Consider the following 24986-nt stretch of genomic DNA (forward strand, 5'->3'; position numbering starts at 1 on the left):
GAATAGCTGGGATTACCAGCGTGTGCCACCATGCCCAGCTAATTTTTGTATTTTTAGTAGAGACGGAGTTTCACCATATTGTCCAGGCTGGTCTCGAACTCCTGACCTCAGGTGATCCACCAGCCTCGGCCTCCTAAAGTGTTGGGATTACAGGCGTGAGCCATGATACCCGGCCGTATATACCTTCTTATGCCTTCCATTGTTATGCAAATAATTCGAAGTTACTTATTGCAAAGATAATTGGCCGCATAGCAAAGAGAAATAAGGAAAAATGACTCTTGAGCTGTAGGAATGCAAATATAATTATAAAATCAAGTCCACGACAAATAAACCTATATTCTCCAGGCAGTAAGTCCTACGTTGCTGTTCTAGGTGAACTTAAATGAGATACTAAGCTTCCTGGTAATCATCTTGAAAAGGAATCATATAATTAGTTATTTAATTTTCACTTTACTATTTTAAGGGAAGGAAAGCCTTTCCTAGCATCAAGTTGTAAAGCTGCAGGTAAAGAGAAAGGCATAGAAAATAAAGTGATGATTCTTTACATGTTTTAAGGAGGTGAATCCCTTGAAGCATCTTTTTGAAAAAATGTTTTTCTCCAGAAAAATTAAAGAAAGTTATGGATTTTCTTTCACAAAAATTAATTTAGGCCTGTATAGACATAATTTTATTCCAATGTGCCTTTTGGACTTACTCTTTTCTTAATCTACAGTTATTGGTATTGTATGTGACAAATTCTCTTTGAGTCTACTACTAAGTGAGTGAAGGCAATGCTTTTCAAACTACAGTGTGAATGCAGAATTATCTGAGTTATATGAAGCTTTTTTAAAAAGTTACATATTTTTACTTTATGAGTCTAAAATTAACATACATATACTTAAGGTAATCATTCCTTAATCATTGAGAAATACTTCAGAGGCATTATTTGCATTTGTGTTTACGTTACATTTTCTAAGTGAAAGGACAAATTGTATCACATTTCAGAGTACATATAGAAAAAAAAAAACAACCATGTGGCAGTTAACACATACCATAAGCATGCAAAATTTATAATAAGCTGTGAAATACCAGTTGACATCATATTGACTTTTTTAAAGCACAGATATTGTACAGTTCCTGATTTTGTACATATTAACTTGGAAAAGTTTACTAACAAATATAGTAAATATACAGAGAACTGTTTTTATTAAGCAGATTTAAACTTTTCCTATTATTTTAGAATGTACTATTAAATTTATTAGTCTATCAAAAGCATGAATCAGTGGCTAAAAATTAGTATTAAAGAAAAATAACAAAAATTATGATGACATTAACTCAAATGATGTTTCATTATGATTAAAACCAAAAGAATCCAACCTAAAAGTGAAATGTAAAATATAAAACAAAGAAGTACCTATTTTCTACTCTTAAATCTATTTGCATTTTTGGTTCCACAAAACATCACTTTATATTAAATAACAAAGGATGCTAATTTAAACTGTATTGATTTTATACATTTGTTGTATGAGTAAACTTATGGTATGTTAATACTCAGATATTTATCTGTGCAAAGTTCAACTTAACACTGCAGTCTGTGAGAAAGTTTTCTTTTTCAAAGCTTGGGATTTTACTCATGTTTGAGAAACACTGAATCAGGAGTTTACCCTTAAACTCTAAACTCTTTCCTGAAAGCCCATAGGGAATTAACAGAGCGCGCTTTCTTGTACATTTAGAGGTTGTTAAGGTAAAACTAATAATGCTTACCCAGTTGCTGGGTCTGCTAGAATGGGGGGATTCCATAAGGAAATCAGTTTACTGAGACTGGTGTCTGAAAGAAATGTTCATCAACGGAGAAAGTCTTGACGCCCTGTCTGGTTGCCATGTTTATGCTATGGGCCATATGGTTATATTCTGAGAGTTTGGACCAGTGAACTCTTAGCTATTTTTAAAAATTTGATAGAGATCCAAGAAGTAGTTTACATTTACACGAAGTGACTTATTGTAGGAGGCTGTTTTAGCCAGCCTCCTAAAATCCAATGCTTCTTGAAGTTTTCAATAAATCTTTTAAGTTTGTCTAAGAATCAGATTCCTCAGACTTCTGCATCTTCTTTATGCTTAGCTCCTTAGCAGCTTGCCCCTCTTTCACCACCACTCTCTTTTACTGGTTTTATTTTGGATGGGGTGGGGTGACGGTAGTAATTTTGACCTTTGGATTTTAGTCCAAATATTGATTCTGGGCAACTAGAACAGTGGACAAAACTACCTCCCTTACTAGCCCTAAAAAACTTGGTTGTGGAACTGCTGCTACCTATAAAAGAAGAATCAGATGTCCTATGGTATTATTGATGTCCCTTGTGGGACCTTTTCTAAGTGTCAATAAGTCCTTAGGGTCAAGCTGTTTCTGGAATCCACCTGGCAGAAAGTTTATCTGCAGCAATTTGTCACCATGAACTTACTTGTTAGATTCTCATTTATTTACTTATGTTCATTTTCTTAGGTACAGAAGGATTTTTTTTTTTTTCTGTGTTCCAGGAAGCAATTTTTGCCAAAGCTACTGTGGAGAGGAAAATTATGATTGTGTTTCAATCACAATTAGTTCCAATTTTGCCTCTCCAGATACATATGTCAGCTTGTCAGTTTTTCTTCCCCCAAACACATTGTCTTTTAAATTGAATGCTGATCCGGATAAATATGTAATACACTCAAAGGGGAATTTTGGTCTTATATTTGGGAAAAATACATTAGTAGATGGCTACTCAGATTCAAGATGTGTTTAGTGAGGGTCAAGAGGTGAACATGCTTCAGATACCTGAATTAGTTACACGGGCTTGTTAGTGCAAGATTAAATGGCTTTAATTTAACTACTGATAGATTCTGTTGTGGGTTCCTGGAAGTCACCCAAATTGTTAATCACTATTGAAATAACATTTTGGTAAAAAATAGGAAAATTTATGATTGTAAAAGTTAGCTGTGTAAGTTAGAAGTTTAGAATGAATTTCATTTCCCTTGTCCTCTGTAGCATTTTAGTGAAAAAAGGTTTGTAATCAGATTGCTACATTCCATGCTCCATAATAAAATACAGAGCAGCATTATTTTGGTAAAGTAAATTTACTGTGTTATATTTTATTTATAAAATATTTAAGATTTTTTTTGAAAATGTCAAAAGCAAAAAACATAATAGCATTATGGGATTTATATGTGTAAATGCATCTGTAGATGATTTACAAATACGTTTGTAGCATCTTTGCTGGGATGTCTCAACAAAATTAATTCCTCCCTTCATTAGAGTGTATTTGTTATTTTTGTTCATGGCAGTTTTTCCTATATTTGGTGAATCTCTTGCCTTACGAGTTTTTATGGCCCCAGAAAGAAGTAAAAAGCTCACCTTTTCAGCCATCTTTAACTAGGATATCAATAGGTGACCAAATCACAATTCAGAATACCTATAAGAACATTGATTAGGAAGCTATTTAGTAGGAGGAGGCATCATAAAGATTTCATTCTGCAGAGAGGGGAAGCATAGACTTCCAGGGACGGCAAAGCACAGGACCCAACCTGAGTGCTGGTGGGGGGGTTGGGATATACTTGGGTTATTATTTGGGCTTCCTAATGTTCGTTAATACTTTTTTTTTTGGTTGTTTTTGTTGAAAGTGATACAGTGGATTCTGCTGTTTACATTGAAGAACTTGAACTGATCTTTCTCCCAGACTTGATCTTCACCCAATGTACCATGGCTCAGGGAATGGCACACTATTTATTTGGTTGTAGTAAGCAGAAATATAGTTGTGCATTCTGGATACCTGTCTCTTGTATATCCTATGCATCACCAATTTTGCTGTTTTCACCTCCTATATAGGTCTTGATTGACTGCTTCACATCACCTCCATCATTTATTACTATATTTAAAAACATTTTTCCTCTATTGACTGCCACAGCTACTATCTTCCTGGTCTCCCATACCTACTTTGCTCACCATCCTATCACTCATCTGTTTTATACATTGTGGCCAGAGTAATTTGCCAAAATGAAAATCTGACTTGTGATAGCAACCTTCATCTCATTCTTTTCTGTGTTTAACTATAACTTTTAAGATAAAGACAAAACTGTTTATCATTGCCTGCAAGTCCTGCTTGGTCTGTTTACTTCTTTCATCTCTATCGTCATCTTCCCCATTTTCTCCTCTGCAGCCAAACTTTCAGTCTCTTATACTTGGCCCTCTTCTAGGTCTTTTGCACAAGTGGTTTATTCTGCCTGAAATGATCTTCCTAATAACTCTCTTTCATTCTTCAGGTCACAGCTCAGACATCACTTTTTCAGAGAGACTTTCTCACCTTCCTGATGAGGTCATATCTCCCCATTATATGATTTCATAGCCAGACTGTCTTGTGTAGAGGTCATCATAGTTTTATTTGACACACACTTTGTTGATGCTTTGATTACTCGTGTGATGCTGCATCCGTGCAGAAGAAGCCCCATGAAGGAAAAGTACTGAAATGGTATCTGTTAGAGTACTTCAGATTCATCCTCATGGGTTTTCTATGCGATTTAAACAATCCTTTTGCCAATGAACTACTTGTTCACTTTGATAGGTGACACAGTATAGGAGCTAAGGAAGATAAGTTGAATGTTAGATTCAAATTGAGATCTGAGCAGGTTACTTAACCCTTTTCCACTTCACATTTTCCTGTACAATGTTTAGCACTTTACATATTCAGTAGCTTTCTCACTGGAGGATTGGTTGAATTAAATATTTTTACTGTCTTAAGCTATTCTTTTAATGATTTATATGCCAGTAAGTCACCATCAACACTTCCATTGATGGAGTATCAGCTTTCTGTAGATCACTACACAGAAAGGCCTAATAAGAGGTAATAGCCTTTAAGAAGTTTACTGCTGAGCTTGGAAAATTCTACACATTCTAACAAATACAAAGTGGGAAATGTAAAGTTTGTTAATTAACTAAAAAGTTGTATAATTGGACATAAGAGCTTATGAAGAAGGTAGAAATAAAGGTTCTTAGGGGAGAAAAGAGAATACAAGCTTTGCAAGACGGAGGGGCAAACCAGGCAAAAATGCTTATTTTCTTATTATTATGAACCATGAACTGTTATGAGCTATGAGTTCATGCTGGTGGTTCATGGTAAGTTAGCATGGCATGGTTTTTATGGACCAAGTTTGTGAAGATTTTTGAGCATCAGATGGAATGTGTGGTTCTTACCTGTGCTTGAGCATGCAGTTAATTGCTTCAACCAATAGAATTGTGTTGTTACTGGTGAATGTGTGTCACCATCACTGAAGCAAGCACTACTAGTTCATAGTATTTGCAGAGTTTAATCGCTGCTTGTAGGATCACTGTAAAGCAAAATAAATTTTTGTTTGTTTATTTGTTTGTTTAGTTACGTAAACAGTTCTTAGGGAGATACTTGATAATATTGTAGTTAGAAGAAGAAAATGTTTGAGATATATTCTTGCTCATGGTTATTCTCAACGGAGAGAAATTTGATCCTGTCTGTGTACTTGAGTTGCATCCATTTAGCTTATAAATGTTAATGAAAACCTGAAAGTATATCTCAATAATAGATTGAACGATGTGACAGTGAAATTTTTGAAACTATTGAAAGTTTGTTCTTCCCTCCTGTAAGAGAAAAATTACCTCCCATTTTCCCAGCGCCTTGGGGTGGGGGAAGGACACCTGTGCTTGATTGTTGGTCTGAGATCTAACTGTTACTTGTTTTGGCTGAAGTTGTTTTTTATTTTAGTTTCTACAGTACACCCCAGAGGGAAGCTTTAAAAAATTAGTGTGGGAACTAAAACTCTACAATTTCTCAATGTTTGTGTTTACCCATTGAGCCTTAAGTTAGCATTTATGAAAACATTAAAGTACAATTCTCAGTTGCTCTCAGGGCAAACAAAACAAAACAAAACAAAACAAAAACACTGTTGGAATGGAGGTCACTTGCATCCTGCAGCTTTTCTGATTATGTTTAAAAGGAATGTTTTGTTGAAGGAATATCTTCGGGTGATTGTATTTGCTAAGATGAAGTTGAATTACTTGTGTGCAATAATCATAGAAGTATTTGCGTGCTCTTCCTTTCCTCACCGTTGTTCAATGTGGCATTTCAAAATTGACCAGGTGTGTTTTGGCTATTTTTTAAATTTTGTTTTTCAAAATAATAACTGCATTGCTAGCGCTGGAAGTAGCATAGCTTATCCCAGAGACCTGAGATATGATTTAATATTATACTTTGCTCAATTATTGGGGACCATTAAATAATTCATTAAAGCTGATTTAAGTTAATGTAGATTCAGGGGACTTTACAAGGGTTTCAGGTTTTGTTTTTTTTTTTTCTTTAAATATGTATTTTATACTAAAACCTTGAGGTATAGGAGATTATCTTGTGACCAAAAGCACCAGTCTCAAAATTTGAGGAGATGACACCATTCGCTTTTACTTTTTTATATCCTAGGACCTCAGTTTCTTTTATTATATTTGTATGGTTTGTGAAGCTACTGGTGAGATGAAAAATAAAATAACCCTGTTTTCTCTACCGCCCTGTTCTCCTCTTTTTTCTCTTATCTTCCCAGAACTTAACATTTTAAAGTGTAAGCACTTATTTCATCTCTTTTTCCTTCTACTACTTGAGCTCTTTTCTTCATTTTGCTATGCTCAGTCTCTCCTTTTTGTTGTTGTTGTTGTTGTTATCATTCCCTTTTGCTTTTATTTTCCTTTTCTCGTCTTAGAACCTCTAAGGCAGAACTGTTTCAAACAAGCAGACCGATTTTTGGTTTAGGTGATACTACTTTGTAAATAAAAAAATGAAAAGATGTTTTTCCTTTGACAGTTCCCACTTCTGTAATCCTCACAACAATCCTCTCAAACAGTGCTTTCATTATATCTCGACATTTATCTGTTCCAAGCCTCCAATTTTCATCAGTAAAATGGTAGAGAGGAGATGTGGTGGAAAGGGACAGAATGTGGCTGTTAATTTAGGCTTCTGACTTCAGAGCCTGCATTCTTAACCATTCTTTTGTTTGTTTGTTTGTTTTTAAGACAGTGTCTTACTCTTTCTCCCAGGCTGAAGTGCAGTGGCGTGGCCTTGGCTCACTGCAACCTCTGCCTCCCGGGTTCAAGCGATTCTCTTACCTCAGCCTCCCAGGTAGCTGGGATTACCGGTGCCCGCCACCATGCCCAGCTAAGTTTTGTATTTTTAGTAGAGACAGGATTTCACCGTGTTGGCCAGGATGGTCTCGAACTCCTGACCTCGTGAACAGCCCTCCTCAGCCTCCCAAAATGCTGGGATTACAGGCGTGAGCCACCGCGCCCGGCCTTAACCATTTAATAAACAGGTATCTGCTTTCATTTGGATAATGGGGGAGATTATATTTTTCCTTCCTTTTGAATATTTCATGGAGTGTCTTTTATTATAATTAAGAACTTTAGTGGACTTAAAGTTTAATAAAGGAAGAAACTTCTTTGGTGGCCAGTTGAACTGCCCCTGTGACCTGATTATCCTTGTTCCTGAGAACTGAGTTGAAAAACTTTGTTCAATCTGAATTCTTCTCTAATTGATCATTACTTGCCATTTACTTACTTAGGAGCAGTGACCATTGTTACAGTTATAAAATTGAATAGTTACAATTGTTATTAGTTTTGAGTCACAGTAAGGTCTAGTTGTTCTTCATGTACTTCTTGTACTAAAAGTACTTTAGTTCTTCTAGGTTATAGTTGTCTGAAAGGTGGGAACTTTCAGAATAACAGACTAGTTGAGTTGGAAGGAAACTTACATCATTCAGTACAACTACAGGCATACATTGTTTTATTGAGCTTTGCATCATTATACTTTGCAGATATTGCATGTTTCACAAATTGAACATTTTGGTAATTCTCACAGTATTTCATTTTGTGTAACAAAATGTAACATTTTGGTAATTCTCACAATATTACATACTTTATTATTATTATTGTATCTGTTATGGTGATCTGTGATCAGTGATCTTCGATATTACTGTTGTAATTTTTTCATGCACCACGACCAGCTCCTGTATAAGATGGTAAGCTTAACTGATAAATGGTGTATGTATTCTGACTGTTCCACCTACGGCTATTTCTGTCTTTCTTCCTCTCCTCAGCCCTCCCTGTTCTCTGAGACACAACAATATTGAAATTAAGCAAATTAATAACCCTACAGTGGCCTGTCAATAATCAACTTAACGGAATAACTGCAGGTCTCTCACTTTTTTTTTTTTTTTGAGACGGAGTCTGGCTCTGTCGCCCAGGCTGACTGCAAGCTCCACCTCCCAGGTTCACGCTGTTCTCCTGACTCAGACTCCCAAGTAGCTGGGACTACAGGCACCCGCCACCAGGCTCGGCTAATTTTTCTAATTTTATTAGCGATGGGGTTTCACCATGATAGCCAGGATGGTCTCGATCTCCTGACTTTGTGATCCACCCGCCTCGGCCTCCCAAAGTGCTGGGGTTACAGGCATGAGCCATCGTGCCTGGCCGCAGGTCTCTCACTTTAAATCAAAAGCTAAAAATGATTAACCTTAGTGAGGAAGGCATATCAAAGCTGAGACAGACCGCTAGCTGGGCCTCTTGTGCCTGTTAGCCAAGTTTTGAATGCAAAGGAAAAGTTATTGAAGGAAATTGGAAGTGCTACTCCAGTGAACACCCAGATGATAAGAAAGTGAAACAGCCTTATTGCTGACATGGATAAAGTTTCAGTAGTCTGGATAGAAGATTAAACCAGCCACAGCATTCCCTTAAGCCAAAGCCTAATCCAGACCACGGCCCTCAGCATTGAGGCAAGACCCTCTACTGGCAAAAAGATAACGACTTGCTGAAGGCTCAGATGATTTTTAGTATTTTTTTTTTTTAGCAATAAACTATTCTAAAATTAAGATATGTATTTTATATACCTTATATACCTTTTTTTAGACATGCTATTGCACACTTAATAGACTATCATATTGTGTAAATATAACTTTAATATGCACTGGGAAACAAAAAATAAAAATTTGGTACATTCAGACATAATGTGACTACTTAGTAGAATGTTTTGACTTTGATAATATTCATTTATGTGGAAATCATAGACGTGTTGTGCCCTCATTCTCTTTAGACCTTCAGTTCTGGTCTTCAATGTTTAACAGTGTTGAAGTGTATCCAGACCAGGTGGGAATTGTTAGCATGATTTTTAGTCTTCAGGCAGTTTCCAGAGGCCACAGGCCACAGTACATTCTCTTACCTTTAATTGTTCATTTCAATCTTGGGTATTTTTAAAAGGTGAGTGATGATTACAAAATTGGCCACAGGACAAAGACTTTATTGCCTTTTGGGGTCATGTTACTCTGATTATTTTCTCTTAAGTTGCTTTTCATTTTAACAACTGCTTCTCAAAACTTTTCACTACCATGTAACATAAAAGTTATGCAGGTTGGATAGCTGTTAGGAGAGTGCCATGATTTCAGAATTTGGAGAAATCTTGAAACAAGAGTTCTTAAACTTAGATCTATGAGTCCTTTAAAATTGTTGGTGAAGTAAGTGTATGTGTTTCTGGGAGTGGGCGTTGAGGCAACAATACTTTAAATTTACTTCAGATTTCAAAGAAAAAGTGAGAGAGGGAGGTTTAGAGAGGAATAGGAAGGATAGGACTGAGAAAGAGGACTGACTCACATTGGGATGAAAGGGATAGGTAGAGTTGTGAAGGGAAGGGTTAAGAAAGATTATGAAGGTTAAGTGCCATTAAGTTGGAAGTTTTTAAAAGTACCATCCTTTAACATTGTCATCTCGTTTTTAAACTTTGAAAGTGTTCTCTTCATATATTTTCTAGTTTTATTTTCTTTGCTGTTTGTTGGAGGAAGGAATGAATATGTCTAAGGAACGATTATTGAGGACCCATCTATTCCTCTTGTCAGTGTGCCTTGGCACATCATGGAGGCAGTCTTGTTTAGTCTGCACACTGGACCTCAGTGGGGTGGGCACTTCAAGATGAGGAAACAAGACAGAGAGAGGTTAAATTTATTTGCCCAGGATAGACAAGTAAATAGATGTGTAGGAAGTAGGGAAAACTGGAGTACTGGAAGGTGCTGGAAAGGAACTCAAAACCTATTATAAAATTAGCCACTTTGAAATAGGAAACAGATGGCACTAATCCTTTTAACAATTTATGACATAGGTTTCCTGTGTCATAAAGATGAAACTGGCAATTTTCTTTGTCAAAGTAATGGCCAAGTACTTGCTTTTTGTCTCTCTAAGATGTAGTAGGGGAAGGGGATTAAACTATAGAACAATGCTTGGCCAAGTTTCCAAATCTTAATGTGTAGCGGGTAAATTCCATGAGGACACCCACTTCCTAAGAAGGAGAAATGTGCTACTTTCTACTGAAACTTTCATTTTAGTTTTTCTGTGTTGCCTGAAGGTTTTTAGAAGCTATTATCTGAAATCCATACATTTTTCTGTGTTCAAATGTAAGCTGGCTACCTAGAACAAATACAAAGCACTTCTTCAGAGATCAAGAGAAATTTTATCCTTCGGACTGTGAAGGAAACAGGTTTATATTTTTACAAGGCAATGGGAGGAACATTTTAAGGAGACTAAAGTTGTTGAAAGTAGACTCCTACAAAGATGCAAATTCAGTTCATTTGTTTTGGAGTTTGGGGGGAAAGTTTACTTTTTCTTTTTCTGACATTTTGTAATATTTGCCTCATACTGTCTTAGAAACGAATTGTATGATGTAGGGGATAGACTTCATTAGAATAGAAACATCCATCTTAAGAAATAATAGAATGTAAAAGCTTGAAGAATTAAAAATAGACTGTACAAAAAGTGATGACACTGATGTCCGTTTAGCCAAATTAATGGAATATTTTAGGGTTATTCTTAAGATTGAGAGCTTTGCTTATTATCATTTCAAATTTTACCTTTTTTTTTTCTCTTTAACTATCTTTGAATAAAAAATACTTAAAAAAATATTTTGGCTTACCTTCAGTGGAGCTTGCCGAGTTTACAAATTACACAGCCCCTCTGTTAGGGGCTGGCGAGGCCAAAGAGGTTTCTAATCTTAAAAAGCTTGTACTAGGGTTCTGGGAATGCACAGACAGGTATAGTATATTTTGTACATAAAAGAGCATTATGTAAGTGCTATGGGAATGCAGCGCAGGAAACACAAATAGATAGTTGTCTGACTTTTTTATAAAACATTCAACTTCAAACTGAAAACTCCAGACCTTGTTCTAGATTTTTGGATGAACAACATACATGAAATCCCAACTTTTCATGGAATTTTTCAATTAAGTAAACAAATAAATTCAGTAAGTGGCAAGTGCTATAAAGGATATAATAAAAAGTGATATGTTAGAAAGAAGCTTGGAAGGAACTACTTTATTTAACCGACCTAGGAATGCTTCACCAATAGATGAATGATGAAAAGCAGCCAGCTGAGGACAGAACATTTCAGACAGAGGAAGGTCCAGTGCATGGAGACTGAGACAAGCATAAGCTTAGGGTTTTTTTTTTTTTTTTTTTTAAAGAAAAAGCCCATTGTATCTGGAACATCTTATGTAAGGGAAGAGAGGTGTAAGAAATAATGTTGGAGAGGAAGGCAGGCACTAGATCATACTGAAGCTGAGGGGTGGGGCTAGAGTTTGGATCTTATTCTCAATGCAATGTGAGGATGAGAAAGACTTAAAAAAATTAACCTGGCTGCCTATCAGAAACGATTGTAGGGCTAGCAGTGTGGAAATCATAAAACTTGCTAGGATTCCATTCTATTTGTCCTCCTGAGAGGTAATAAGAGTTTGGTAAAACTAGTGATTATGAAGAGACATGAATGGATTGAGGAGAGAGCTTGGAAGTAGAAACAATGAGACTTGCTAGTTAATTAAAAGAGGGGAAAAATCAAACTGATTCCTAGTTTGATTACTGAGTCCTTAGTTTTAATAATTGGTTATATTTGTTGCCACTTAATCAGATGAAAAAAAATGGTGGTGGGAGAAGAGGCTTGAAAAAAGAAATGAAAAGATGAAAGATATGAAAAGGAGGGTAATGGCATTGCCTTCAGCACAAAGGTAATAGTAACAGAAGTACTTAGAGACATTAATTTTATAACAGAAAAAAAAAAATATCCCAGATGGGCTGAGACCCAAATAATGATTTCACTTGTCACTCTTCTTTCTACTTAGAGATCCTGATTATTGCTTCTTAAGCTGTCTGGGCATGAAGCAACATTATTGTATAATGTCTTTAGTTTTTTTACACCAACAGTTTCTGGCATGTTCTTTGTTACTACTGGGAAAATCTCACTCAATGCCAAGAGCTAGCTGTTTTGCACAGTGCGTTGGTGCTTTGGTAGCTATTCAAAATGGTCTTCAGAACACATAAAAATACTTTTCTTATGAGGATAGAATATTACTTAGTCCTCTGTACTCTTCTGCTCATACGTAACAATCTGATTCTCTGATGGTGGCAGACTAGAGTGGAAGAAAGCCCTTTGTGATGGTTGATTTATGTGTCAGACTCAGCGATATTAGCTTAAACATTATTTCTAGGGGTGTGTGTGTGTGTGTGTGTGTATGTGTGTGTATGTTTCTGGATGTGATTAACATTTGAAAGGTACACTGAGTAAAGCAGATAGCCCTCCCCAATGTGGGTGGGCCTCATCCAATCGCTTGAAGTACTGAGTTGAATAAGGAGTAAGAATTCCCCCGTGTCCGACTGTCTACAAGCTGGGATATCAGTCTCCTGCCTTTGGACTTGGACTCAGATTGGAACTTACACCATAGGCTCTCCTGGTTATTGGACTCAGACTTGGACTTGAACTGGAATTTATACCATTGACTCTCCTGTTTCTCAGGCCTTTGGGCTCGGATTGGAATTATACCATCAGCTTTCCTGTCCTGAGACTGGACTTCTCAGCTTCCACAATCATATGAGCCTATTCCTTATAATAAATCTCCTGAGATATATATATATCTCTCAGCTTTTTTCATCTTCATTCTTCAGGCATCCAACACTCCGGTGAAGGATTTTGTTTTCTAACTGATTTTATAGAGTACATCTTTATACCCTGCAGAGACTGAGTGAGTGAAGTAGACTCAACGTAATGTTCTCATTAGAGCAGAGTGATAAAAAGGTTTATGTATATTAAAATATAGGGTTCTCTACATGTGATCCAAAGATCTCTGTAGACCCTCATACTCTTTCAGGTGATCCATGAGGTCAAAATTGCTTATCAGTAACACTGAGATACAGTTTTCCTTTTTTCTCTTTTATTGTCTCATGAATGAATAGAAGAATTTCCCAGAGGTTACATGATGCATGATACTACAACAGATTGAAGGATTAAGTAAAAATGAGAATCTAATTGTCTTCTATTGAGACAGACACTAAAGAGATTTGTAAAAAGTAAAACAATGCTTATCTTCTTGCTATCTTTTTTTGTTTATTTTGGGAAATGGTTATTTTTCATGAAAATATGATAGTAAATTATGAGATCATTGCTAATCTTAAACAAATTATTATTTTTGAATTTTTTCCATTTTAATTTCTAATATGGTCAATATTGATATAACTCAGAAACAAAAGCTGCTTGATATCCTTAATATCACAAGTGTAAAGGGGCCCTGAGACTAAAACATTTGAGAACGTTTGTTTAATAGAAGATTTCTTATGTATACCAGTGTGGCTCTGACAAATACATTAAATATGTACTTCCAAACATTATACTTTTTCATTAAATCCTAATGTTTGAAAGCAGCATAAACTAGTTTTATTTGTTTTTCTTTTTGTTGTTGTTTTGACATTTTCTGGTTATATATCTCACATATAGTTAGAGCTACTGCTGCCTCAATTGTTCATGTCTTTGCCTCCTCTTTCAGTGTCTTTGCCTCCTCTTTCAACTGGTAATCTAACTAATCAAGTAACAAGTGTTTATTAGACTTCTATTGTATGCAAAGCCCTTGTTAGATAGGGTGCCAGTTATCAATTTATTGCCCTGGAGCTTAAAATTTATCCTTCATTACCTGCTCTGTGATAGCAGCACTTGACCCTGTAAAGCGGTTCTGCTTTACAACTGGCGCAGTGTTAAGCTTTGTCAGTAGAGGGCACTGGAGAGACACTTAAGAAAGAAGAAACATCTATTCTTGGTTGAATTGTGGTCCTAGGGTTGTTTTTTCTTGGTGGTACTGCACGGTGGACAGAGCTGTGTGCATGTAGCAGACATAGTCCCTCAGTGAGCTTGTAGCACCAGATCTGGCCTGGTGACCGCCTTGCTGTGGCACACACATACCCCAGGCCTCATGTCACTCTGCTGCAGGGAGAATGTGTCCTGTTTCCCTTGCTTCCCTAGAGCAGGACCGGCTCTGGCCTGAGTGACCCAGCAGACTTTATCATTCCGTGAGCTGCAACTCCAACTTCTTTAAGGAAATCTGATTCTCAGCAACCTCCACTGTCTACATTGGTTTCTTTCTTGGGTACTTTGATTATTCTTTAAGGTTTTCTTCACAACTTTAAAGTTTCTACCTTCTTATAGGTAGTAATTCTTTATATTACATTTTCACTGTTAAATTTACTGTGTGGCTTCTCTCTTCTGATTGGACTCTGAATAAGTCAGATGCTTTCTAAGAGAACATAATTACCCTTCTGAGGTTGACAAATGATATCCATATAAATCACTTAAAATTGGCACAAAAGCAGTGTATAATTGGGGGCCAGAATTAGACATTTAGCAACTGTGAGACAGTTCGAGGAAAGAAAACTGGCACGATGTGTGGAGAAAATAGTGAGGGGTCTGTTGGACTGGAGAAGGTGGTTTGTGAAGAGAAGTGGGAGGTAAAATGACCAAAGTTACTTTGGGATAAGATCATGGAAAGTTGTGAATACTAAGCAGAGAAGTTGAAATTTTTCTTTTAGTTTATAGGGCACATTCAACAGATTTTGAATAATAACTGACAATACAAATATTATGTTAGTGTACTAAAGTATACCAACACATACATATTTAAAAGTTTTAGAAGAAAGTATGGAAATCTATTTATAATTAATTATTTTCTTTACTATTAATCGAGTTTCCCATATAAATACCTTATTCATAGAAGTGTAGCTTAAAGATAAAAAATCACTAATATTTAAAATCCGTAGGGCATTATATATTCATCTAGATAGAAGATTATATTATTTTCCTTGGCCATTCTTTTTAGTAAAAACTGCCATTTGTTTTAAGTCTTCTCTCCCTTTCTATTTTTTAGTGAATTGGAATAAGAAGTACTCAATTTTTGTATTGTGTTTTTTGAATGCCAAGATGCTGTTAATCTGTAGGATACAAATAGGATTTATTTTTAAAAGACTAAAAATACCCACCTGTGTTTATTTACTAAGTATTTATCATTATTCATTTGATTTTCCTCTTGTACAATAGTATTCATGTAGTCTGTTTTAATAAAAAAGTGCAAATCTAATGCCTATTCATTATAGAACTCTCAGAAACTGTACATATGCAAAAACTTATTTGAAAACCTAGAAGACAATTACAGTCCACCAGAGAATATACCATTAAGATTTTGCTATATATTTTTCTAGTCATATGTACAAGTTTATGTGTGTGCATATGCGAATATACACACGTTTACACGGATGTATTTATTTAACTTAAATATGTATTTTTCATAAGTGGGTTTAATATTTTACAACCTGCATATTTTACTTAACACATTGTAAATATGTTCCATAAAATGTTTTAAAATAATATAATTCTTAATGACTGCATTGTTGTTCATTAAATTGGTTTGCAATAATTTTGCAAATTACTGATTATTGAATATTAAGAATACTTAATTTTTCTCCATTTTAAATAGTGTAATGAGTTAGGCATCTTTTAAACCTGTATCTTTTACACATACCTGATGGTTTAATATACATTTGTAGACATGGAATTCCCAAACCAGAAGGCATATATCTCTTTTTTTTTTTTTTTAATATATTTTAAGTTCTGAGATACATATACAGAACCTGCAGTTTTGTTACATAAGTATACATGTGCCACGGTGGTTTGTTGCATTAGGTGTTTCTTGTAATGCTATCCCTCCCCCTGCTCCCCAACAGGCCCTGGTGTGTGATGTTCCCCTCCCTGTGCCATATGTTCTCATTGTTCAACTCCCACTTATGAGTGAGAAAATGTGGTGTTTTGTTTTCTGTTCTTGTGATAGTTTGCTGAGAACTATGGTTTCCAGCTCCATGCATGTCCCTGCAAAGGATGTGAACTTATTCTTTTTTATGGCTGCATAGTTTTCCATGGTGTATATGTGCTACGTTTTCTTTATCCAGGCTGTCATTGATGGGCATTTGGGTTGGTTCCAAGTCTTTGCTATTGTGAATAGTGCTGCAGTAAACATACGTGTGTCTGTGTCTTTATAGTAAAATGATTTATAATCCTTTGGGTATATACGTAGTAATGGGATTGCTGGATCAAATGGTATTTCTAGTTCTAGATCCTTGAGGAATCGCCACACTGTCTTCGACAATGGTCGAACTAATTTACACTCCCACCTACAGTGTAAAAACATTCCTATTACTCCACATCCTCTCCAGCATCTGTTTTTTCTTGACTTTTTAATGATTGCCATTCTAACTGGTATGAGATGGTATCTCATTGTGGTTTTGATTTGCATTTCTCTAATGACCAGTGATGATGAGCTTTTTTTTCATATGTTTGTTGGCCGCATAAATGTCTTCTTTTGAAAAGTGTCTGTTCATATCTTTCACCCACTTTTTAATGGTTTTTTTTTTCTTGTAAATTTGTTTAAGTTCCTTGTAGATTCTGAATATTAGCCTCTTGTCAAATGGATAGATTGTAAACATTTTTTCCCATTCTGTAGGTTGCCTGTTCATTCTGATGATAGTTTGTTTTGCAGTGCAGAACCTCTTTGGTTTAATTAGATACCGTTTGTCAATTTTGGCTTTTGTTGCAATTGCTTTTGGTGGTTTATTCATGAATATCTCTTAAAGGTCTTTGATGTCAAATTGCTCTCTACAAAGGTTGCATTTAAAACAAACAAATAAAAAGCATATACAGTTTTCTCTGTCTTGAATGACATATTTGAGAACTCTGTTGCTCAAGAGACCGTAAGGAATATTCGTAAGGCCACTTTAAAGAAGTTTTAATTAAAAGCTACTACATTGTATGTGTGGGAACATAGATGTTTTATTAAGCCTTGAGATAACTAAACTTTTGTTAGAAATCTGAGGAATTCGTTAGCTGGTAACAAACAGAACAGTCGTAAATAAATTTAAATTATAACATAAAGTATGAGGGAAGTACATATTGTATAATTTCCCAAGTGTAAGGATTGGGAGCCAGTTATTCTGGGAGACTACAGAAGTAATTTTTAGATGTTGATAAGAATAGCACAGTATCTTCTGTGTTTGGGATGATGGAAGGGAATACTGGGTCAGACAGGCAGCTCCCTCCCTAGTGCCTACTGGACAAATTGCCATTATATCAAGGCAGTAGGCAGAAGGATTTAGACGGCTTTTTGGTGCTAGTACTTGATTCTTCCTTTCTGGAGCTGTGCAATAAATGCATTATTATTCCAGAGCACTCAGAGAATGTGGCAGTAGTCAGGCATTATTGAAAGAGGGTCATTTAGCAGAAACATTCTATAGAAATGAATTAGCAACACTATTTTTCTTTATTATTTAACTTGCTTAAAATGTTGAAATAGTGTAGACTATTCACAAAGCTTTTATTTTGTGACTTTTGTATTCCTAATGATCAAATTGATAACGCCTGCAAGTGAATATACTTTGCCTATCCAGTTTCCTTAATAAGAAAAATAATTATTGTAGCTTAAGAGTACAACTGACTGAAAATTCCTGAATGGTCTTTATAGTAAATATTATGCTATATAATTAAAATGTGACACAAAGCATATTTTTACACCAAAGTTTATTTTATAACAGGAGAAAATGACTATTAGAAAGCCAGTAAATCATTTAGAGATTACTACTTTAAAGTTGACATTCAGAAGCCATAATTGATACAGACCTCTAAAAATAAATTTAAATGCACTACTGCCATAATATTCCATTGGGCGGGGCGGGGGTGGGGGTGGAAAGACTGTTGTAGTAGTGGGGAAATAGGCTACAGGTTTGTGAAGATGCTAAGGCCCAATAGCAAACACTAAGTAACTTATCCAAGATCTCAGGGCTGGTCCTCGTTAAAAGGAATAATTGGTCTGCTATGCAGTGGTGAATCTGAAAGACATCTTGCTAAATCAACCATTGACTTCAGAATGTGAATATAATAAGGACTAGAAACATCCTGCTTCTATAAATTGGGTTGGGATCCAGGATGTTCTGTTTAAAAATATAGACATAATTTCTCCAAAATATACACAGACAATTTATTCTATTAATGTGCCATCTGTGAGACTCAGAGTGAAAGAAAGAGAAACAAAAAGAATCCTAGCTTACAAGAGAAGAGGATAACTAGGAAAAAGAAGTGAATAATAATATCAGCCACTATCACTATGATCTGTTTATTCTGTACTTCGATTATACTAAAGTGTTACAGAAATCTTCCCAAAAGCTCTCAACCAGAGGGTACCTGCTACTCAGTGGCAATTGGTCACATTTGAAATTCAGCTTGTCAAGTAGTTGACACCATGCTCTCTGCCATGATTTGCATCTGTTGTTGAGGTTTAATTGAACAAGTTAGACTAGTAGTTATGGAGTGTTTAATGTGTCATGGGTACAAATTTTGGGGAGGGAATACAGAAGATTGATCTTGCATGTTGTCAGGAAGAGAAGGTCAAGTGCAACTCTTGTAACACTGAGTTCTGTAACACTACATCTGATAGATTTTGGTTAAAATTACACGCTAGCAAAGAAAAAAGGATATTTTACGATAAAATTTGTGTTCCATCTTCTGTGTAATAAATAGGCATATTTGCATTTTTGTGATATGTGTCTTTGTTAAAATCCACAATGACATGAGAACAATTGGTTGTTTTACTGGAGAGTTTTCTGGGACTAAAAGCAGCAGCCTGGTGTTCCAGTCTCATTTTTGTACTTAGTCCCTATGTGGCCTTTGCCTGCAATGGAAAGTCTGTATGTGAGCTATGGGAGTGGGACTCTTTATGTCCTGTGCCTCCGCATGATAGATAACCAATGAACACTTACTAAGTCAAAGGCAATGGAGTAGATTGGTGATTTTCAACTGGGTTTCTTGTAGCTCTACAAGAGTGTAGGGACTATTACAGAACTGGGGCCAATAGTAGTGGTGATTAGCTGACACCTTAGTTGGTGAGACTCCAAATGGGGAAATCTACTATGTCCTGATCCTCAGCTCTAGGGATTTTTTTTTTTTTTTTTTGAGACGGAGTCTTGCTTTGTCACCCAGGCTGGAGTGCAGTGGCGCGATCTCGGCTCACTGCAAATTCCACCTCCCGGGTTCACGCCATTCTCCTGCCTCAGCCTCTGAGTAGCTGGGACTACAGGCGCGCACCACCACGCCCTGCTAATTTTTTGTATTTTTGGTAGAGACGGGGTTTCACCGTGTTAGCCAGGAGGATGGTCTCGATCTCCTGACCTCGTGATCCGCTCGCCTCGGCCTCCCAAAGTGCTGGGATTACAGGCGTGCGCCACTGCGCACGGCCAGCTCTATGCATTTTTAACTTTAGCCCTCATACTGACACTACAAAGTGTCCTCATTCCCTGAACTGAGGTTCAAAATTAATATGTTACAAGTGATCCCATAACTTGTATAAATGATGATCTTCCAATATGAAATTAGAAATGGTTCCATTATCTGTACTCTAAGCACATCTCCCTGCAATAATATTCTGGATAATGAAAAATAAAGGTGTACCCTCTATGTAAACCAGGTCAATAAAGTATCACTTTTGTGTATGTGTGTGTATATGGTGTGTGTGTGTGTGTGTGTATATATATATATATAAAATATATATTATATTAAAAGACTTGTGTCCAGTAATACCAGAGATTTAGAGTGAGATCTGGATTTGAACCCAGCTTTGAGTGTTACTAACTGTGCCTCAATTTCCTAATTTGTAAAATAGGATAACAACAGGTTGTTGTGGAGACTAAATGAATTAATACATAATTTGTACTTTGAATGCTGTCTGTTACCTGGTAGGAATTCAGTTCATCTACTTAATTGATTGATATATTTCTATGGCTGTGTTCTGGAAAGCAGTCTTTTTAAGTTAAATTTAATGTTCAGAATGGATTGGCTTATTTTTGTTGTTATATGTTCCCTTTGCTTATATATCTCTTTAGCATTATTATTTGTAATGTCATTTCAGGGTCCTATATGATAGTGGACTCTTCAGATCACGACCCTGGAGAAAAGGCCAGACTTCAGCTGCCTACGATGAAGGAGAACGACACTCACTGCATTGATTTCAGTTACCTATTATATAGCCAGAAAGGACTGAATCCTGGCACTTTGAACATATTAGTCAGGGTGAATAAAGGACCGCTTGCCAATCCAATTTGGAATGTGACTGGATTCACGGGTAGAGATTGGCTTCGGGCTGAGCTAGCAGTGAGCACCTTTTGGCCCAATGAATATCAGGTAATCATCTGTACTTTTCTGGTGTATGTTTTGATGTCATCAGATCTCACTATATGTGTAATACATCAATGTAAATATGCATGTCATGGTCATGAGAGAGTTCCCTCTTGCCTTCCCCACCCCCATTGTTGGGGAAGTGTCATACACAGATATAAATATGCATCCCATGGTAATGAGAGATTGCTTCTCTTTCTTCCCCACCCTGTTGATGAGGAAGTGTTTGGAGACATTGGCACAAAACCTTTAAACTAGGGAAAATATTTCTACATGTTAAAAAAATCAAGTTTAGGTCCAGAATTTGTTGGTGGTTTGACAAAGAGCTAGTTATTGACAGATTCTTTTCTATAGCTTTGTTCAGGAAGAAATAGCCTTTTTGAGTTTATTGTAATCTTCAGACTGGACTGATTTACTGACTTTTTGAAAGTAACATTTGGGAAATAAATGTGATATAGAGTTTCATGAACTATGTTAAGGGGGAGGCATTTTCATTAATTATTTTAATTTTGATTAATTGAATAATGAATTAAATTTTGTCAATTAAATGACACGTAAATATAAGCCAAAAAGGATAAGTTATTCACAAAACCTTGGATGTTTATTTCAGAAATGATTCATTGAATTATGATTAAATCAGATAATCAATAGTGTCAGTACCTACTTTATGTTTCTGTGACTGAGTTTATATACTCTTAACGAAAAAAGGTTCATTTACTAGTTTGGAGAGTTTGTTCAGTAATCCTACTATGAGATTCAGTCCCTGGATACTGTTATTTCTTTAAAAGGTCAATCTGGTGTTAGACCTTTAGATTTAAACTTTTAAAGGACTTGTTTATTTGTAGCTTATTATAAAGCCTAATGAGAATACATTTATGTAAAAGTATATTTTATGATGGTCAGCAAGCAGTATATAAACTAATAGTTTTATTTCTGCCTTTTAAAAATGAATTATTTCTTTAAGTGAGGTTTGTCTTTATTCTTGAAGGGGAAAAAAGAAATGCTTTGCTTTAATTGCTTTATTTTGAGTTGAGTTTTCTGTTTTATTAAAAGCCTCCTACATTGTAGGCATAGTTCCACAGGTAGGATTTTCAGTTCAACGTTATCTGTTTATTGAGTTTTCAATGGATTTTCATTAGGTACTAGTTGATTCTGTTATTCTGGAGCATAAGGATGTTTCTCTTCAGTCTGGGAGAGCCATCTGCTTTTTCAGGGTCCACAGCCCCAGGAGGGCTGCATATATGATATGGTAGGTAGGTGGATGGGAGCGTGTAAAACGAATGCTAGAGCACTTGTTGCAAGATCAGTGGGCTCAACTCTGACAAAAGTGGGTTGATGCCTGTCTTTGCCAGGTCACTCTCACAATGCATTGTCATTATACTGATTTCATGAGAATCTGTCATAGGAGCTTAACATAGCACTAGAAAGAAGTTCTGATTCAGCAGAATAAAATTATCAATAGAGTCAGCTTCCACAAAACAAATTAAAACCCCCAATAAAAATTAATCTAGCAGACTCATTAAAAATGTGGGTTTTGAAGTTGGATTGCCTGTATTCAACCCTGTTCACAACTTGTTTCCTGTGTAGATAGTTCTTTAAGGAATCAGACTGTCAGTTGTACTTTAAAACAACAACAATAACAACATAGAAGTAACTGTTGATAAATCCAGCAAGTAATATATCTATGATATATTTCTCTTTCCTGGTAACTAAGAAATAACATACATGTAGTTATTTTTTCAAAGTTGTTAAAGATCTATCTTTGAATCACTGATGTTAATAACATTTTCTTATGGCACGGATTACTGTGGTGTTAATTCTACTGTTAAGTTACAGTACTTTGAACAGGATTAATAATTCTTTGTTCAGTCTCATTTTGCATGACAAAACCCCCTTCATTATATGTGCTTGTGGTGTATTTAAGCAAGAAGTGCAAAAAGTGCCTGGGTGAGTTTCAGCCTTCCCAGTGACATCATTTTGGAGATGTTTTGTCAGAGAAAATGATGACTAAATAAATACATGGAAGCTATGGGTAAATGTCTCATTGTTGCAGATTAAAATTTGAGCCATAGATTATTTCTTAAGTGATTATTTTGCTCTCACATATTTTTCCTTAACCTGCAAAGCTTAATCAATGAGAGCAAACAACAGAGTACTTTTTATTCACGTGCTTAGTGCTCAGTAAATTACTTGATTGATGTTTTCATCAATTTAATCATTTAGATTATTAGTTGTACCTGTACATTAGTTATTAGAAAACAACCAACATAACACAAACTATATTTATGTGCTTTTTTTGCTCTTGGAAAGTAACATGAAAAACATTAAATCTCCCATACGTTTTGATAGCTTTCAAAGTCAAATCCTGTCAAGTGTTTGGTAAGTACTGGTTTGCTGGCAAAACATGGTAGAATTTTTTGATGGGTGTTTTAGGTGCTGATGTCTCTATATTTAAAGAGAAACTCAACTGCTTTAAATACCAGATATTGGAGGCCAGTTTTGAGATTCCATCAGGGAAATTTGGAGGCTTGATTTCTATTCTTGTGTAAGAAAGGAACCACCTCCTATGTATACAGAGGTATGTGTCAGACTTGCTTTTTGGGGACAAACTTACCGTTTGAAGTTCCTTTTCTCTCTTATTAAGCCAGTTCAAATAGCTGGATAAATTTTCAGAAATATTTCATATAATTTTTGTTAAATTTTTAAGTAAAAACATATTAAATAAAATAATGTTATCCTTAGTGAAGAAACAAAACCATCTGACTGCCTTGACCATAAAACAATTTAGCTGTGACCCCTGTGAAACAACTAACTTCATGTGTTGAACATCTTATTAGACTTGTCCAAATGAATTAACTTCAGAATGTGGACAGACTTAACCATGAATTGATCCATTGGATTTCATTATTTAGTATTTCATACTTTAACTTTGTTTTCATCATGATTTATGGAGATCTGTTTGTTCGTAAAATAATTGTTGTTCTTCAAGGCTTTTCCAACTCAGGAATGGGTGAGAATACTGGCTCTGTCGAATAGCAGATTGTGTTTTTCATTCCAGCCATCTTTTAGCAAGTCAAGGGCATTCTTTGCCTTGACAACATTTTCGCAGAGGGATATGTTCAGTTGTAAATTATTCTTTGCTTTATCAATTCTAGGACTTGCCTCAATAAATTTCTCCATAACTAAAAGGCATATTTATTATTAAGATTGGGGGAAAATTATGACAAAATGCAAATTCTGAAGTACTGCTTGCTTAGAAACTCTACCAGCTAAACTTTATGATATTGAAGTATGTGATATATTAAGTAATATAGGTAAAAAATACCTAGTTAAAAAAAGAATAGCTTTCAAAGGTCACTGTTATTATTGCTTTATGTTCTTTATTTTTGTAAGCTGTAGTCATTTTATTTTGTTCTTAGCCTTGATTGCATGGTGCTGTGGAAACAAAAAAAAAATAAGTGCTATATTTTAGTAGAGAAGCATAGATAAACCGTTTTGGAAGTTTAAAGAATAGAGAGATTATTCTTCTGTCCAGGAGAATCAAGGAAGAAACAAAAATTTGATGGAGGTTTGATATTTGAATCTTCTCTTGAAGATTGATGAGGAAGGATCAATGTACACAGGGTGAAGACTTTGCACAGAAAATCACAAAGGCAAAGTAATTTGAAATTGTAGTAAGTGTTGGGAGTCATTGACACGTTTAGTTTAGTTTTTCCTTTTTGTCACAGTAGTGATATAATCTTGGTCTGCTTAACAAATTTGCTAGTCATTGTCCATTTGTATTTTTTGTTTAGTTTCTTCTTTTGAAATTTTTGGATCATTCCCTAACTTGTTGGTATTAATTAGCTTAGTGTGGTTCTTAAAGAGTATCCCCATTTTCTTTTATTTTGAAAGCACGGCATTCTTTTCAAGTTTTTTATTTATTGTAACATCTACTATTAGACACATACTGTGAGGTCACATCATGCTAACTCTTGGGGGTACACAAGCAAGTCCCTTTTCTCATGAAGTTTGCAGTCTAGCTTTGCACTGTAGAAGATAAAAATGTAAATCAGATGTTTACTCTGCTCTTAAGGAGGCTAGTCCAGATGGGAAATGTGAGATATACATAGATATAACTTGAAATACCATAGCGATGGTTAAATGGCATGAGAGAGGTAAATATAAAATGTAGTGGGGAGAGCAAAAACAAAAGATAGTTTAGTTTCTAAAGTAATTTGAAGTGGAAATGAGACTAGAATTCTTTTCTGTCGATTCCTCTATTCCTAGATGCTTTCCACTGTACTGTGTATTTTTTTTTTGTAAATTACAATTACTTAGAACCAGCAAATGTAAATTTTGCTTTTTGACATAATCATTGCAGTGATCCACTAACATATAAGGAACAAACTGTTTTTCACCTATGTTTTCAGAACAATC

General features: G+C 35.5%; 1 protein-coding gene across 7 annotated transcripts in view; it reads left to right on the plus strand.

The window, feature by feature from the left end:
- Positions 1 to 24986, plus strand: part of PTPRK (protein tyrosine phosphatase, receptor type, K) — a 594458-nt gene that overhangs the window by 196181 nt on the left and 373291 nt on the right. For 6 of the 7 annotated variants that reach the window (XM_012002300.1, XM_012002301.1, XM_012002302.1 and 3 more), the window contains exon 3: positions 20302 to 20573. The exons of the other annotated variant lie outside the window; for it this stretch is intronic. In XM_012002300.1, coding sequence (XP_011857690.1) covers positions 20302 to 20573 — 272 coding nt within the window. The remainder of the gene's footprint in view (positions 1 to 20301; positions 20574 to 24986) is intronic. 7 annotated transcript variants of the gene reach the window in all.

Source organism: Mandrillus leucophaeus, unplaced genomic scaffold, assembly GCF_000951045.1.
Source record: "Mandrillus leucophaeus isolate KB7577 unplaced genomic scaffold, Mleu.le_1.0 Scaffold682, whole genome shotgun sequence".
Classification (NCBI taxonomy): Eukaryota; Metazoa; Chordata; class Mammalia; order Primates; family Cercopithecidae; genus Mandrillus; species Mandrillus leucophaeus.